The 18238-nt window shown below is 38.6% G+C and overlaps 1 protein-coding gene across 3 annotated transcripts in view; it reads left to right on the top strand.

Moving 5' to 3' along the window:
* LOC126248754 (solute carrier family 12 member 8) overlaps positions 1–18238 on the top strand; it is a 188363-nt gene that overhangs the window by 27199 nt on the left and 142926 nt on the right. For all 3 annotated transcript variants that reach the window (XM_049950109.1, XM_049950101.1, XM_049950118.1), the window contains exons 2-3: positions 11812–12058; positions 16631–16811. In XM_049950109.1, the coding sequence (XP_049806066.1) occupies positions 11852–12058; positions 16631–16811 (388 nt within the window). In that variant the 5' untranslated portion in view covers positions 11812–11851. The remainder of the gene's footprint in view (positions 1–11811; positions 12059–16630; positions 16812–18238) is intronic.

Here is an 18238-nt window from a genome sequence, read left to right as displayed (position 1 = left end):
TACCACTAACAAGATTGTAATTTTCCCAGTTGATTGTTGGATGATTAAAGTCCCCACCATTGTTTGCAGTGTGATTGGTGAACTTACGTACAAGTGAAATGAGGTTTTCTCTGAAGTTTTTTGGTTACATCAGGAGATGAGTCTGGTGTGCGATAGAAGGATCCAGTAATCATTTTATGCCCACCCATGATACTGAATCTTGTCCAAACAGTCTCACATGCAGCTTCAGTTTCTGCCTTGGTGGATTTGAGTTGTCTCCTGCGACAAATCCATCATTCCATTTCCCATTTGCCTAGATCTCTTCGACATACACTTAAATTTTCACCAAAAATCTCGCTGCCATCAATTTCAGGTTTCAACAAGCTTTCTGTACCTAGTATTATGTCAGTTTCACTGTTTCTCATGAGCGCTTCAAACTCTGGCACTTTGTTGCGAATGTTTCAGCAGTTTACCAAAAGGATTTTGATACCTACACCTATGGGAGGCACTTCTTTCGATCTTGCACTTATACTTCTGGGTTTCCTGCAACTATTGTTATCCGAATTGGATGGAGAGTTGCCTAATCTAAAAAAAAACATTATATGCACCAGCGCGCGCCCACACACACACACACACACACACACACACACACAAATCAGTTTTTTGAGGGACTCTACAGTTCCCAAACCTATGGAGCAAGTCCGGGAAGTCGCAGCCTAGCTTGTCAAGACCTGTCGAAGTTTCTGGTTCAATCCCTCTGCTTGATTCAGAACCATAGGGCCACGATCAGTTTTTGCGGCAATGCTGTGAAGCGAGAGCTTCGTTGAAACTCAAAATGCAAGGCTGGTTTTCTCAATCTTCTGTGCCCGTCGTTGGAATGACCCAAGAATGACTTCAGAGCCCAGACAACAGGCATCATCCTTTTGCGTTGCCTCCTCTGACCACAATATGTTGGTTATGAACTGTAGATTAAAGCTGAAGAAACTGCAAAAAGGTGGGAATTTGAGGAGATGGGACCTGGATAAACTACCTGAACCAGAGGTTGTAGAGAGCTTCAGGGAGAGCATTAGGGAACAATTGACAAGAATGGGGGAAAGAAATACAGTAGAAGAAGAATGGGTAGCTTGGAGAGACTAAATAGTGAAGGTAGCAGAGGATCAAGTAGGTGAAAAGACAAGGGCTAATAGAAATCATTGGCTAACAGAAGAGATATTGAATTTAATTGGTGAAAGGAGAAAATATAAAAATGCAGTAAATGAAGCAGACAAAAAGGAATACAAATGTCTCAAAAATGAGATCGACAGGAAGTGCAAAATGGCTGAGCAGGGATGGCTAGAGGACAAATGTAAGGATGTAGAGGCTTATCTCACTAGGGGTAAGATAGATACTGCCTACAGGAAAATTAAAGAGACGTTTGGAGATAAGAGAACCACTTGTATGAACATCAAGAGCTCAGATGGAAACCCAGTTCTAAGCAAAGAAGGGAAAGCAGAAAGGTGGAAGGAGTATATAGAGGGTCTATACAAGGGCGATGTACTTGAGGACAATATTATGGAAATGGAAGAGAATGTAGATGAAGATGAAATGGGAGATACGATACTGCGTGAAGAGTTTGACAGAGCACTGAAAGACCTGAGTCGAAACAAGGCCCCAGGAGTAGACAACATTCCATTGGAACTACTGATGGCTTTGGGAGAGCCAGTCCTGACAAAACTCTACCATCTGGTGAGCAAGATGTATGAAACAGGCGAAATACCCTCAGACTTCAAGAAGAATATAATAATTCCAAACCCAAAGAAAGCAAGTGAACGGAGTGGACAGTGTCTTGAAAGGTGGTTATAAGATGAACATCAACAAAAGCAAAACGAGGATAATGGAATGTAGTCGAATTAAATCGGGTGATGCTGCGGAGTTAGATTAGGATATGAGACACTTAAAGTAGTAAATGAGTTTTGCTATTTGGGGAGCAAAATAACTGATGATGGTCGAAGTAGAGAGGATATAGAATGTATACTGGCAATGGCAAGGAAAGCGTTTCTGAAGAAGAAAAATTTGTTAACATCGAGTATAGATTGAAGTGTCAGGAAGTCGTTTCTGAAAGTATTTGTATGGAGTGTACCCATGTATGGAAGTGAAACATGGACGGTAAATAGTTTAGACAAGAAGAGAAAAGAAGCTTTCGAAATGTGGTGCTCCAGAAGAATGCTGAAGATTAGACGGGTAGATCACATAACTAATGAGGAGGTATTGAATAGAATCGGAGAGAAGAGAAATTTATGGCACACCTTGACTAGAAGAAGGGATCGGTTGGTAGGGAATATTCTGAGCCATCAAGGGATCACCAATTTAGTATTGGAGGGCAGTGTGGAGGGTAAAAATCATAGAGGGAGACCAAGAGATGAATACATTAAGCAGATTCAGAAGGATGTAGGTTGTAGTAGGTACTGGGAGATGAAGAACCTTGCCCGGGATAAAGTAGCATGGAGAGCTGCATCAAACCAGTCTGTGGACTGAAGACCACAACAACAACAACAGCAACAACAACAACAACAACATATAGTGTGATTGTGTGGTCAGTTTGAGTGCATGTGTGTGCAACAATTTTAGAGATTTTTATTCACATTCGTTTGTTTTAATGAGTGTAAGGCTGCTAATAATGTTACCGTTGAGCATCCACAAGCTCCAGACATGCACACACCTCTTATGTTTGCTTCTGTTTCTTTCAGAGTAATACTAGAAATTGACAACAGAATCCAGCACTGGTCAGTGGACTGGTAGTGAGATGTCTGTACATGGTTCTCGTATAAATTGAGTCCATTTTTCGAGTGATAGGTAGATTACATGTAAAGAAGTTATGGCCCGAGATATTCTTAGATGTGGTCTTAAGAATAAAACATTGTGGCCCAAGTTATTCACCATCTTGGTTACCAAAGTGTTAAGGAATGGTATTTGCCTAGAACTCTTGGGCTGGCCCACAACATGAGTACAGGGCCTGACTTGATTCAAAATCAAATGATTTAACACGTGATCCTCTCAGGGGCTAAAATCCTTTTTGTGAATAAGTGCATGGTGAGACTGATACCCCAAACCACTGCAATTCACCCTCTCTCTGTATGATTGCATCAGTGACATTGTGTAAGACATCTCTAACATGTTCATCCACTCTGCTGGAAATGCTGCTCCCTTTTCTACAGGCCCCCCTCCACCACCAGCCAATGCCATTGTGGACCAAAGACATTGAAACACCTATTCTGAACAGTTGAGAGGCCTTGTAATTTCTCAAATCACACCCTTCACAGACCACCCTTCCCTCTTTTGATCGCCTTTGTGCTAAGGCTCGCTGTCTGATTAAATGCAGTCAGAAGGAATGTTTGGAGCTCTACATTTCCTCTTTGGGAACTTATGCTCCTTCATCCCAGTTATGAACTGAATTCCTTAGTCTTCTGGACTGCCAAAGATCAACGACTATTTTGAGGTCTCTTCCTTCATGGTGGTATTTCTACTGAAGTGTTGGTTCTCACTGAATGCCTTGTGATCCTCTTTGCGACAGTTTTGGCCACCTCTTGCCTGCAGCTTTTGAAAACATGAAAGACAAATTGAAGATTTATCCCTATCCTTTATCCCCCATTATGATATATAATGACTCTTTCACTGATTGGGAAGTGCATTAGGCTCTTGACTTGTCACATGATAGGGCCTCAGGCCATAATGTCATTCTTAATCAGATGATCCAACAGCTGAATGTTGTTCAAAGTGTCCATCTATTCATGGTGTTGAAATGTATTTGGCTAGAAGTCATTTTCCTTCCATAATGGTGAGATAATATCTTCATCTTAATCCTTAAACCTGGCAAAATCATAATGTACATCAACACCTATTGACCAGTTAGTCTCACCAATGTGCTCTGCAAACTGCTTGGAAGGATACTAGCCTGAGGATCATGGTATGCTCTTGAACTGCAGGGCGTTTTGTCCGTCCTGTCAGTGTGGTTTCCAGGAGGCACAATCCACAATTGGGTTGGAAACAGCAATCCAACAGCATTATTGTGAAGACCAGCACCTAATGACCATGTTTTTGATCTATGTAAGGCATAAAATGCCACTTGGTGGTACCATATTTTATTCATCCTCCAGGACTGGGGCTTTTGAGACTGCCAAACAATTTTATGTGTCAGTTTTTATCCAATCACTTGTTAAGCTGTAGAGTTGCTACACCCCTCAGCTCCCCACACATCCAAGAAAATGACATCCTGTAGGGCTCTGTGCTGAGTGTTCCACTTTTCCTTATCATCATAAATGAGCTAGTGACTTTTGTTGGACCAGCAGTCTCTGGTGCACTGTTTGTCAATGACTGTTGCATTTGGTAGAACCCCCAATTTGTAGTCTGGGCTGAATGCCAGCACCAGGCCATCATCTGAAAGACCTATACTTGGATCGTTTCCCTGGCTTCTAATTCTCTCACACAAAAATGTGAGTCATGCGTTACTGTCATACTTCACCCTATCCTAACCCAGAACTCTAACTTGAGTACCCAGCACTTGGGCATTGTTGCACAATCTCAATTTTTGGGACTTAATGATAAAAGCTGATGCAGCTGCCCATATCTGTCAACTTAGGACTAGCTGCAAGTGAAAGTTGAATACACTCTGCTTCCTTACCTAACCTCTTGAAGGGATGGATTCTTCTTCTTCTCCTCCTCCTCCTCCTCCTCCTCTCTGTCTGTATTAGATATTTACCTGTTTCACTCTTTGTGTTGAAATTATTGATCTTTACACATTTTCCTCAGCCTTCCTAAAGATCTTCTACCCACTGGGTAATGATTCATCATTAATTTTAGTATTCTATCATTTTTGTTCTTGTGACATTGCCCTTCTAGTTGTTCATCTATACCATAATCTGCTCTTTTAAGCTTTTCACTCCCAGTACTTCTCTGATGTCAGCATTCGTCCTCCTATCAGGTTATGTGTACCCAGCCACTCTTCTTAAGAATCACATGTCCAGCACTTGAATTCTTTGTTCCTTTTGTTGTTATATTTCTTGACTCACTACTGTATGCCATGTTTGATACTGATAGTTTTGTGGACCTTAAGTACATTTTACTACCAAAGTTTAGTTCTGAGACACTTTTCTGTGAGGAAAGTGCCCCCCCCCCCCCCTCCACAAATTTTAAAGCATTGAAATATGTCATAAAGTCCTTCACCTGTCTCCTCTTGAGTGTACTCACAGAATGACTGGACATGATCTCTGCTGGGCTATACCCAGATTACTGGTCCAGGTAATCCAATTCCAAGAGCCTGCATCTTTTTTGCAACAGCTTCCTCTCATTTCTCTGAGAATACCAATGTATGGAAGTCTTCTGTACTGATGGCTTTAAAGGTGCAGGAAAGATGGGATATGCATTTATGCCTGCTGAAGCACAGGAATGCCACACTTCACCACAGGCCTGCAATGCCTTGATGGAGAAAATGGTGACTATTGTCACAGTCCTTGATTCATCAAGAAGAAAACTCACTCTTTCCTGCTATGCTGTGTGACACTGAGTAGTCTGCAGTCTGCAAGAAGTATCCACCCATGCTACTCTCTCTCCATTGTGTCTGCTATCAGTTGCTTTCTTTATGATCCCGGCTGTACTGCAATTGCACCATGTAGGAGATTGGTGCTGTGTACATTTACTCTGTCCATTTGTCAGAGAAAGACACTACTGTTTTATGCTAGGTTTGTATTCGTCATACCAGTCTGACTCATGGTGTTTTCCTGTGCAGTGAGACACTTCCCAAAGTGACTGTGGCACTTCACTGATGGTGTCTCACATCCTTACAGCATTCCATCCTTACTGCTCTTCGATGAACATGAGTTTTAAAGTGTCTTACCCAAAATATTGACAATGCCAAAAGTATAGTCACAAAAGCTTCACACTTTTTCTGGGGGGGGGGGGGGGGGTGAGCAGTTGTGAGAAGGGTGTTTCTCACAGCAAGCAAGCACATGGGAGCCTGCCTCACTTGCTGGTCAGATTATTGCCTTGTGCCATGCTTTTATCGTCTGCCATGTCTCTTTTGATATTTGCTTTGCTCTTAGTTCCAAAAGTCTTTTTAATTACATTTGTCTCCATCAAAAGGAGTTGTTTGCTTTATATGGTACTCACATTTATTGACAGTCACATGTTTGCAGGGAGAGGATCAGAGTAGCAGCCAGTAGCTGTGGAGGATGAGCCCGAGGTCCACTTCCCCAACCGCTCCCCCGACATCTGCATCTGCGACACACATACATGTTTGCCTGAATTTGTGCATCTTTTTGTATTATTTGGAATCACTGTTAACTCCTAACATTGCCTTTGTTGTCAATATATTGTCCTTATTTTTCCTTTCATCTTTTTAAAAATTGTTATTTACCATATCATGCTCTCACTCATATTTAACATTGACTGTGGGTTGAGGGTTGTAACATTGTGTGTATTTAGATGAGCTAATCAGCTGCCCAGAACTGCTGAACACTAGTGTACCCATGGCTCGGGACAGACCACCGCGGCTGTTCTAGGAAAGCCAGGTACTTCAGCAAAAGACGTGATGTAAGTTAATCCCACTATGGGAATTTTTGGCACCAGGTGGTCTCTTAGGAAGACAGACAATGCTCTAAGAAATGCCAGAGTGTTAGACAATCTTAAAGATGGGTAAGTTACAGCTCTCTAAACTTTGACAATGAATCACAGTTCCATATTAATGCAAATCTGAATACATTGGCGATCTCAGTTAAATGAGATGCATCCAGTGACACAACAATACTTCAGTATCTTTAAAACTACAGAAGTTAATATTTCACAGTGAATAAACATTTACTCAGTGCACCTCCAAATTAACAATTTTTAACTGATTCCTGCGATTTCAGCAAGCGGTATCTCAGGTGATAGCATTCCACTATAGCTATGCCCTCAAAGCTATTATATGTATCTATTTTACTTTTTGATTGATGATGTCTTTTATATCTTTTACATTATACAAATGTTTGTCAGAACATCGTATTCTCTACATTTACACAGCTAATGAATACAGCACGAACACCTCACATACTGTCACAGTTGTATATTTACTTAATGAATAGTTTACGAATTTGCAAGTAACTTTATTTAAGTGTTGAATGTAAGTGCTATTAAAAAACTTTTGTAATATAAAAGTCATCAGTCACATTTGTTAGTGAACGACACAATTGAAAAGAGAACCAAAAGATGCTTCTGTCAGAAAGGCATAAACAACTGTTTAAACTAAATTTATCAAAGATTTATTGTCACTTGACATGAGTACACTTCCACAAGAATAATAGCTTATTTATGAACAAACCTTTATTTGTAATTCTTGTGAATGATTTGAGTGCTACTGTATATTTATAACATTTCTGTGTTTAAATATTGTTGTAATATATTAGTTTAGTCTGGAAAGTGGTCATGATGAGTCATATCATGTTAGTAGAATATAAGAATGATGAATTTTTGGTGGGGATGACCTTCAGCTAGTGGAAAAACAGACAGTAGTGAAACACTAGGGGAGTCAACTGGAGACTGGGACTTTCGAGTGAAAAGCGATTGTGGACACTTTTACATGAATTCTGGAAGGAGGCAGACCTGCCCATGGTAACGACTAGTATTCAATAGTGGAGATGTTTGATTCTGGGCAGTGAACGGCTGCTACCATACTTTATCTTCAGAAGGAATGTTATGTCTTGAGAGGTCTGAAAGTGCTCCAGAGTAGGACTCCAACTATTTCTCCTTGATTTACGGGACTGAGAATAGACAGAGTATGGGTTACTATTCTTTGTATTGTGTTAATTAATTTGTGAATCATCATGTTGAACTCTGAAATATTTTGTGCTGGTGAATAATTTGTGTATTGTGGTCACAAAATGGACTTAGTTTTCTCATATCTTTGATGGCTATTTAGTTTGGGAAATTTGCTACCACTCTCGTAATGCTCTCAACGTGACATTTCTGCATTTCATAAGGGGGTATTTGTCTGTTTTTTAACTAAATATTGTAGGACCACTACTCATTTATTTGAGATGTCCTTTCTTGAATAAACAAAATATTCAACATAATTCTCTGTCATTTCCATCTGTTACAGACATTAGACTAGAACTATTATTATTAGATTATTCATTTAACTTATATTTTGTATTTATGTGTATTTTATTAATTGCAATTCTTGCCAGTGGATAGACAATTTGACTGCAGGATCACAGTGATTGGTTATTATTTGCAGCAAATTAGCTGCGGGGCATGAAAGCAAGACATATGCAGCTCGACCCTGTGACTACATCGAGCTATTCTTTTTAAACAGAGTGAAACGTAGCCCACATATGTAAGGTATGAGCAATATTAGGCAAGTCACAACTGGTTTGCTCATATGGGATGCTGTTTGGGTACTGTCACAGGATAGAGAAAAGGGTGGGGTGCCTCTCAACACAAATATATCCTGAGGGATCTCAATTTGCCTCAGGCATACACACCTACCCAATTTTTGGCCCCTTTATACATTTCATAGTGTTGATTTTATTTCTTAACACTGTCATTGTTCTGTATGTGTCTTTCTTGCTATTTTCCATATGGCATGGTACACACTTGTATGAATGGAGTTTCATCTTACAGCAGAGAACAAAGGTTCATCTTAACAGCAGAGAACAAAGGTTCACATTAACACGGCAGTGATAATACCCAAATATGGAGTGGGTAAACATTAAATTTGGTGCCCAGCAAGTTTTGGCACTTGACCCACTTACTCATTCATACCAGGCACAGCCAGAAGAATGAGGGAACAGGCTTACACTGAATCACAACAAACAGCTGAACCCAGTCATGCAACACATAAGAATGACTTGCAGGTCTCAGAAGTAGAGGTCAGTGGGCACACACTGAATGGGGCATCCAGTTGGATAACAAACTAGTTACTCTATGATGTTGATGAGTCAACCAAAAAGCTCAGTTCTGCCAGTGTTGCATTTAAAAGTCTTCCCACTGTGTTGACTTGAAGATAGGATTTCAAGCATACGTTGTATACTTTCACTCAAAACTGTCCTGTAACAAAACATTCCCAGAAAATCTGGCCAAGGTCAAAAAATTATTTATTCTACAGAAATTTGTAGTAAGAATATTGTGAAATATTGATAACCAAACCTCTTCAGGTGCCTACAGATTCTTGCAGTTGCATGCCAATAAATTGACTCCCACGTGATGAATTTACTATGCACTGTGTAACTATGTAATCCTTTTGGCCAACAGATTTTGGCCATCATCATTTCAAGTCCATTTATGTAGCCATAAAACATATGGGCTGACCATCTATAGTGAGAAGCAGGTTATTGCCAAATATGCCAATAATGTTGCCAGAGCCTTTACTGCCCAGTCATTGACCAGTATTTGTGTCATCATGTAACATCATCTGCACTGTCAAAAACTCAACCACATCCTTCATCAACACTTTGTCTATGATTAGAGATATCCTACCCAAAATCCTGCCACCATCACCCAAAATATTGTTCCATTGTCCACAAAATCTTTGAAGTAGGCCCTATCCTAGTTCATCCTTAGGCTAACATTGTAACCCAGGTGCAAGATCAGTCTTGTAGACCCAGTCAGTCACAAGCATTGCCTGTTCTATAGAACATAGGGCCATGTATGAAAACAGCCATGTTACATATCGGCTGTGCTGCAAACGTTGCAGAATTGTGTATTGGGATGTCTGCCAATTGCCCAACAGCAAACTGTGGCGACCCATAAACTTAACCACCAAGTTTTACTACAACACATGCCAAGTCATGGTGGCATTACGACTCTTCCTTCCAGTCATGGTGGCATTACGACTCTTCCTTCCAGTACCAGCTCATCTGAACTACATGAATGAGATCAAACAATGGAAAATCCCGGATGGAATGTAACAATATAGTGAAAAGGATAGTTGTCACTCACCATATAGTGCAGATGATGAGTCACATATAGGCACAACAAAAAGGCTGTCAGAAAGTGAGCTTTTGGCCAACAAGGCCTTCGTCAGAAATAGTCAACACAGCCAGAGACTGTGGTCATGTGTGTGAGTTGCGTTTGCGTCCGCATATGTGTGTGTTTCCTTTTTTTTTCTGTTTCTTTTTGTTGTACCTATCTACGACTCAGCATCTCCACTATATGGTGAGTAGCTACGTGGGTGAGACCTATTCCACCATCATATCCTATGTCTTGCAGTTCCCCTCTCCTTAGTCGCCTTCCCGCTGAAGTACCCATGCATTCACTTTTACTTTTCTGTCATTTTTCACACCACTCATCCCATATCCAGACACTGCACCTACTTTTCTGCCTCCCCCCCGACCTTTTCTACCCATACCATCTACTTTCTCAGTCTGTCTCCTCTCTCTGCTTAGTGAATATCTAAATCCAAAAAGAATAAGTACATTACTATACACCTTTATCAATCATCAACCTATGAGCAATTTTGCTCTTCACATTTTTGTTTATATTAAATTCTTAAATATAATAATGGAAAAAAATGGGAACTGTCTAAATCAAAATTTCTTTTCATTATGTTGGTGGCAACTGGTTTTGGTTGTCACAACTATAATCTGACTGAATGGTGGCCAATATCATGTATTGATGTGGTGCTCGGATCAACAGTATGCTCCCAAAAGATGGCCACCCAGCAGTGATGGCTGTCTTTTGGTAGTACATATTTGTTCATAGCACTGGCTCATAATTTGGTCTGTGGAAATTAATTTTGTTCAGATAATGGTTACGATAACCAGGAACAATCACCAACAGTAGAAAGAAAAGAAATTGTGACTGACCATTATTGTTTATTTTTACACAAGAAAAAAATTGCTAAAATTCCAATATGATGACAATATTTCTTAAATATAATGGTTGTATTGATAGTAACTGGTTACAGTAAAAGTACAAAAAAATATCTGGGTGTAGAGGGAAAAGAGCAGCAACAGACCCTGTGGGAGAGATCATGGAAATGAGGAAAGAGCTTGGTTAGTGTATAAGTTGAGACCAAATAAAAATGGGTACGTATTGGAGAGCCAGTCCCACTTTCAAAATTTAGAATCACTTGTCTTGGGAAGCGAGATTTAAACGACTCAAGCTGTGAGACAGGTTCTTGCAGTTATTCCTTCAGTGTCATAAACACAATGTCTGCAACTAGGTATGTCCTCTTTTGTCTTGAATAGAATCAATATTTTTTTCTTTCATTTTTTAATATAATCTTTTTTCCCATTTTCTTTCTATTAGTGTATTTAAATGACAAATATTTCCATTGTATATGATGTATCATAACTCTGAACTAATATGTATATCACATATCATGTTGTAGCAAAATTTTGGTAGATTGTAAATACTTTTTAATTAAAGGAGACCACTCACTGAAAAGCAGAAGCATTGAGTTGTTGAAATACATATACAAAGAGAAAGAAAACTTGCTAGCTTTTGGAATAATCCTGTTATGAGCTAGAGTAAAACAAATGTGCACGCACCCCCCCCTCCCCCCCTCTCCAACACACACACACACACACACACACACACACACACACACACACACACATATATCTATGATGCCCCTACATGGTGCTGTGTGTGTGTGTTTTCTGGGTGTATTTAACTCTCACTTGTGAAAGATATTAGTGAAAGCTAGCAAGTTTTCTTTCTTTTTGTGTGTGCTCTTCAACAATTCAACATTCTGCTTTTTAGTGAGTGATCTCTTTTATTCCAGAAGTATTTACACATCATATATTACTCATTTATGTATATGAATTGTCTACAACTTTCAAATCTGCTTTTTTACAATGGAAATATATCTCTTTCTAGGAGGATGACATAAACTCAGCCAGTAACAAGTCCTTGAAACATGGTGTCAACTGAAGTAAACACTGAACAGAATACTATAAATGTTGACTGGGAAAGATTTGGTTTGGGAGATAACACACAGAGAAATAATGCTACTGAAAGAAGCAGAGGTCAAGGGACTAGTCAAAGAACATATGATACAGAATATCAGTTTGGTCCAGGAGGTCATCAAGCATCTAATGCAAATGAGCTGTTTGCTGAAGAACAAGTAATTCATATTAATGTTTGAAAATATAATGTAACTGGATAAATAAAAAAATCTACTAACCAAGTGGAAAACGTATTAAGTTTGCAAGCTTTCACAGCCAGTGGCTCCTTCTTCTGGCAGAAGGGTTGAAGGGGAAGGAAGAAGGATGAAGGAAAAGGACTGGTGAGGTTTAGAAAAAGGGGTAGAATTCAGAAAATTCACCAAGAAGACTGGGTCAGGGGAGACTTACTGGATGGGATTGGAAGGAAAGACTGATTGTTGGGGACTTCACTGGATGAGATTTGAAATATTTATCCAGTAAGTCTCCCCTGACCTGGGGCTCTGGGTGACATTTCCAGATTCCACCCCTTTTCCTAAATATTGTCAGTCCTTTTCCTTCACTTCTAAGAAGAACCACCAGCTGATTACCCACCTGCACAGGAAGTGCCCAGTGGATTGAGCACAAACTGGAAGACATGGAGGATGCTGAATAGATTAAGGACAGGGGTGGTTTCAGTGAAGACAAATATGATTAGGTGGAGTCTTGGGACCATGGATGATAAGTGTGACTGTGGTACTGTGCAGGATATGGAGCATCTGCTTGCCTGCCAAAACTGCCCTTACAGGTGCAATCCTGACGATTTATAGCTGGTAGTTTCTGGACATGAAAAAGTAAAGCAAGTTTCCTCACCCCTCTTCCTTCCCCTTCAACCCGTCTGCTGGAAGGAGGAGTCACTGGCTATGGAAGGTTGCAAACTTTAATACCTTTTAGATGTGTATTTTTTTGCTGTTGCTTGGTGAGTAGATGTTCTATCCATTCAATTATAATGTATTTTCAAAAACTGATTATTTTCATATTAATGTTTGTTATTTTATTTATTTTGTGTTTAATCTTGATGTAGACTCCCTCATAAAGAAAACAAGTAGCTGTAAAAAAAAAGTGAAAAAAATGTGTTATATTCTTTGAATTGATTATGATAAATAATGTTTAATTTTGTAATAAACTTACTGAAACAGCATTGCACTTATGAGGCACAGTTATGTCTGAAAATCACTTGTAACAGTATTATGAAAAGGAAAGTTGCCATTCACCATATAGCAGATATGCTGAGTTGCAGATTGGCACAACAAAAAGACTATCACAAATAAAGCATTCGGCCAGTAAGGCCTTCATCAAAAATAGATGAAACAAACAAACACACACACAGACACACACACACACACACACACACACACACACACACACACACAAAATGTGTGTATGAGCTGCGTTTGCATGAGTGTGTGTCTATGTGTCGTCTGTTTTTGACGAAGCCCTTACTGGCTGAAAGCTTTATTTGTGACAGTTCCTTTTGTTGTCCTATATGGTGAGTGGCAACTTTCCTTTTTATGATAATGTTTCATTCCATCCTGAATTTTCCATTGTTTTATATTTTTAGTTGTGATATATTGGTCTTGCTTTCCTTCATACTGCATTGGAAGATGATGATAGGAAAATAAAGACTAATGTTACACTTCCCCTCTGATAAAATTGTGTTCAGTATCTATTAATAAAAAAGCAAAAACTGGTTTTGTGGTTGTAAACCACTTTCCAAACATCAAGGATCTGATGCTGTTATTAGTAGGCACTGTAATAGTGCTTTTGATGGTGATTTTAGCTCACATATCTTCCACCTGTTTATAAATTTTGTTGTTTTTATACTTTCCTTCACAGATTAATTATGTGGTAGCTCTTTCCTTCTCACTGTATGTAAATTCTGTGTTATTCTTCTTGCATGGTTGCTTTTAAAACTGTCTTCAGGTATGACCAATATGTTTTCATAATGTCTTTTGCAGATTGACAGATGCATTTAAATTCTGTTTATTTAGCCCCATAAAATGATTTCATCACCAAGAAGTAACTTATTTGACAGCATAGCATGCAATATATCAAGTGTTACATACTGGTAGGACTCTGAGAACGTAATATATTGATGGCATTCCGTTTGTGGATATTACAGTGGCCTCTCATTCGTTTGGAATAAAGTTATAAAGTTTTCCTCTTCATTCCAAAGTGTTTATTCATTGCAAGTTACACTTTGTCCAGCCTCACAGTCACAATGTGACAGGTGAAACTTACCATTAAAAGACGAGATGAATGTGCATAAAATACAGTTTCTATTTTCTTCTTAATAAATGAATTAATAAATAAATTTGGACCTTTCATGACATCATTTTAACCAATCAGAGCTCTAAATAGGGGAACTATTTTACATTTAAATGAATCTACATAATTTCTGGGACTATTGTTTTGCAAGAAATTAAATTGATTACCTCATCTGAAACACGTAATAACAAATTGCATATTCACCAAGCATTTGTAAAATATTACTTCGTTTATAGTCTGTGTAGACCAGCATAGGTCTCCTGTCTCAAGATGCTAGTTACTACATATCATCTGGGCAACAGGTGGTCAACAGACACATATAGGACCAGCCCAGTTCTAATCGTAGTTAACCAGAACCCAGGGAACCATTGTTTAATGAACATGGTGGTACCTCCTGATGGAGTTAAAACCCTGAAACACTAGTAGCATTGCTACTTTTATTGACTTGTGATGTATTTGAGTGATTGACCTTATAAATTTTGATATGTTCAGAAATAGGACAGGTGTGACCATAGCATTCAGTATGGAGGCTACACAATATATCATGGAACTGTATCTTCAGAGATCCAAAGTTATTTTGAGCTTGAAGATTATGCAAGAAACTTGGGTGTCCCTTTCTTTTGTGTGTGTTTATGTGTATGTCAACTCAACTGTAACCCTGAGAGTAGGAAACACTGTGTCAGATCAGTCAGTGTGATGTGATCTAAGATACCTTTGATTATTCTTCTTCCAATATGTTCGCTGTTTTGTTTTGTTCTTGTTGTCGGGCTATTCCTTATCCTGGCTGTATGTGCACTTATTCCCTTTGACTTTGTCTCCAGGAAGGGTGATGCTGTAAGAGAGTGTGTCACTTCTTCCACCTACTGAATGATGAAAATGTTGTCAATGATAATCTTCTGTGGTACATCAATTGTGAAGACATATCAAATTATCAATAACTCATAAATTCAGATACCTCAATCAATATGTCTGGCCCATCTAACTCGACTTAAGATCTAAGATTTACAGTGATCTAAGATTTACAGTCTTCATTTGTCTTGATAATTTACATTCTATTATGTCTGTTCCCTCTGAGATGTTTGACACTCTCAAGGGGTGTCACAGAGGCATAAATGTCCACACCCAGCAAGTGCCACTGTGCTCACCATTCCGCGCCTTGCCCCCGCTGTGTTATGTCACTGCATATGCACCATCTGTACAGATCACCGATCACGGCACACACCATGTATGTTTCATGCTACATAAAATGTTTATAACAGATACAACCATCTTTCGCCAGTGTGAGCGTCCTCAGGGGAACAAAGGTCATTCTCATGAATAATCCATTTTACACTACAAAACACTCCAGACACTATGTTTAGAAGTGTGCTCATATTCTGCAAGGCCACTTGTAACTGTGCTATTACACTGTAATACCACCATCACCATTTGTGGTTTATTGATTTACAAGGGCTTTGTAGGAAGATAAATTGGTGAGTGCAAACCAGGAATGCATATGTGCCTATGCAGACTCATTGATCTTAGATCTTGTGGAAATAATTGGCTCCCAGTTGGAAAATTTGAGATAGGGTTTTGAAACTCAGTGATCCACTTCTTGTTGCAATTCCAGACGTTTCAGATAGTTCAAGCAGCTAGTCAACATTTTTAGGAAAGAGCACACATAGCAATAACAAAAACACTGCCCTACATTGAGCAGCTCAGATTTCTAAGCCAGTTTATGACTGTCCTTGACATTTTGTACCACCATCATCCTCTTCACTAGGGTCTACTCGCCTAATAAGATCAGCATGGCATGTTTGATATGTGTTACTGTTGTGTGCAAATAGTCTGAGATATTGAGCACATTGCTAAGATACAGGTGCATCTTTAAGAAGTGCGTGTTGCAAGGGTTTGTCTTAACCAAACTAATTGACCGTATAACTTTTTATGATATCAACCCGTTCTTCTCTCCTCACTGTGGAAAGAACTAGCAGTTCTGAAAACTAGGAAAGTGTTGTGTACTTCTGTATGGTTTTATTGGTGGTACAAAATATTTTCTCTCATGTCCAGCAATTCTGTCACAGAATTTTATGGTTTTCTTAAGCGAATTTGCCTTTTGACACAATTATTATTAACTTTCTGAGTTTCTGATTCCTGTATTGCCGTACACAGACATGTAAAGAAACCTCTGAGTGCCTGTACAATTTTCTCTCATGCTCCAAAGGTTGAGAAACTGCTGTAGTAATTGGTGAACAAAATAATAAAGAAGAAAAATTTTTCTGTTGCTTCATATAAATATGGTCAGTGTCTGTTCATGCATATGTTCTTCATACTATCAGTGATGTTAATGTACATAAATCATGTAAATCCAAAGTGAGAAAGATATATGAGCCATTTACATAGTATAGGGTATGTATGATAAATGTTAACTCGTGTATTGAATTACTCTTTCATTCCTTGTGTTTCAGGGTGATAAACCATGGTGGAAATCAAACTTTTTCATATCTGAGCCTGTGCTGTTTGGTCAGTGGGATGGAGTTTTCACTTCGTGCCTAATAAATATATTTGGTGTCATTGTATTTTTACGGTCAGGATGGATTGTAGCACAAGCTGGCGTTCTGAATGCAGTCCTAATTGTCTTAGCTACTGGTATGTAATCTAATGAATGACCACCCATTCCAAAAATTGATATTTTCATAATGTGCAAAGAAAATATATTAAAAGCAATAACGTAAAAGATTAGAAATGCAATCCAATCACTTCAGTCAAGTTGTTACTTGAAAATTTGTAATGATCATCATCACCAAAAATGAATTGTGCAAGTCTTTATTGGTGTTTGATGCAGTGTCTGACTACAGACTGTTAACAAATGTCTGAGCATATGGAACAGGTTCTCAGAAATATCAGTGGCTGGAAGACTTCTTAAGTAATAGAACCAAGTGCTTTGTTGTGTACATCACATCAGAGACGAGGCTACTGTCGGGAACACTCCAGGGAAGCGTGACAGGACTGCTATTGTTCTCTATATACATAAATGATCTGACAGATAGGATGAACTTCAGTCCGCAGTTTTTGGCTGATGACATTGTAGTGTATAGGACAGTTTTGTCATTGAGTGATTGTAGGATGATGCAGGATGACACACAAGGAGGAAACCGAGCAGTTGGATTTTATGTAATTCTTTGTACTTATGGTACATGAAGTACATGAATGCAAATATCATTCTCAGAGCAGTTTGACGTAACTTTCAAAAATTCTCGAGAAAATTGACTTCAAAGATTTTCAAGAAACTTTAATTCACTGAGATTAGGTGATTTTTGTGCCAGGCTGGATGTTTCACACAGTAGCTTTGGAGTTTATAATCAGATAATCGACAGAGTGCTGGTTTGGATCTTATTTTTTTGTGCTTTTTCTCAGTTCTAATACCTGTATCAATTAAATATAAAATTCATCATATACAGGGTGGACCATTTTAATCCTTAATGGAGAATAACACAGGATAGAGATGAAATACAGCAAAATGTTTTAGATAAAAGTAGTAGGTGGCAAAGAGATTCATGTGTTATTACTAATGTCCGTGACATTGAATGTGATTTTCAGAGTGATTTGTAGGTTAAAGTGTTTTTTTTTTTTAATGGGAACCCTAATATTTGATTTAAAATTTGAAGAGTGGCAAATTTTATATATAAAACACTGTATTATTCAAGGTTGTGGCAAGGTTCAGTGAAGGTTAAATAAGCATATACGTTTTTAGTTCTTGTAGTGATTAACTCAGAATAGAGGACGGATACAGCAAAATGCAATGTTAGATACAAATTGGAATGGCATCCAGAGGAATGAGAAATGAGGGTCTCACTTAGTGACTTGTAAATCAATGATCTACATTTTATTTATGTTTGTTCTGTCATGCAAATGTCAAAATAGCATTTATATGTTGTAATGTTTTATTTTTGCCAATAAACACGTTAATTAAAGCTAAAAGCTCAAATCTCTCTTCGCTCTTTTCAAATCCGTCATCAAAAATAGGTGTTTCCATGAAACAAAACTCAGTCTTCGAATGAGGTTTGATAACCAAC

This window comes from Schistocerca nitens, chromosome 1, assembly GCF_023898315.1.
Source record: "Schistocerca nitens isolate TAMUIC-IGC-003100 chromosome 1, iqSchNite1.1, whole genome shotgun sequence".
Lineage (NCBI taxonomy): Eukaryota > Metazoa > Arthropoda > Insecta > Orthoptera > Acrididae > Schistocerca > Schistocerca nitens.
The sequence above is the reverse complement of the archived record's forward strand: the minus strand, read 5'-3'. Positions and strand labels throughout refer to the sequence as shown.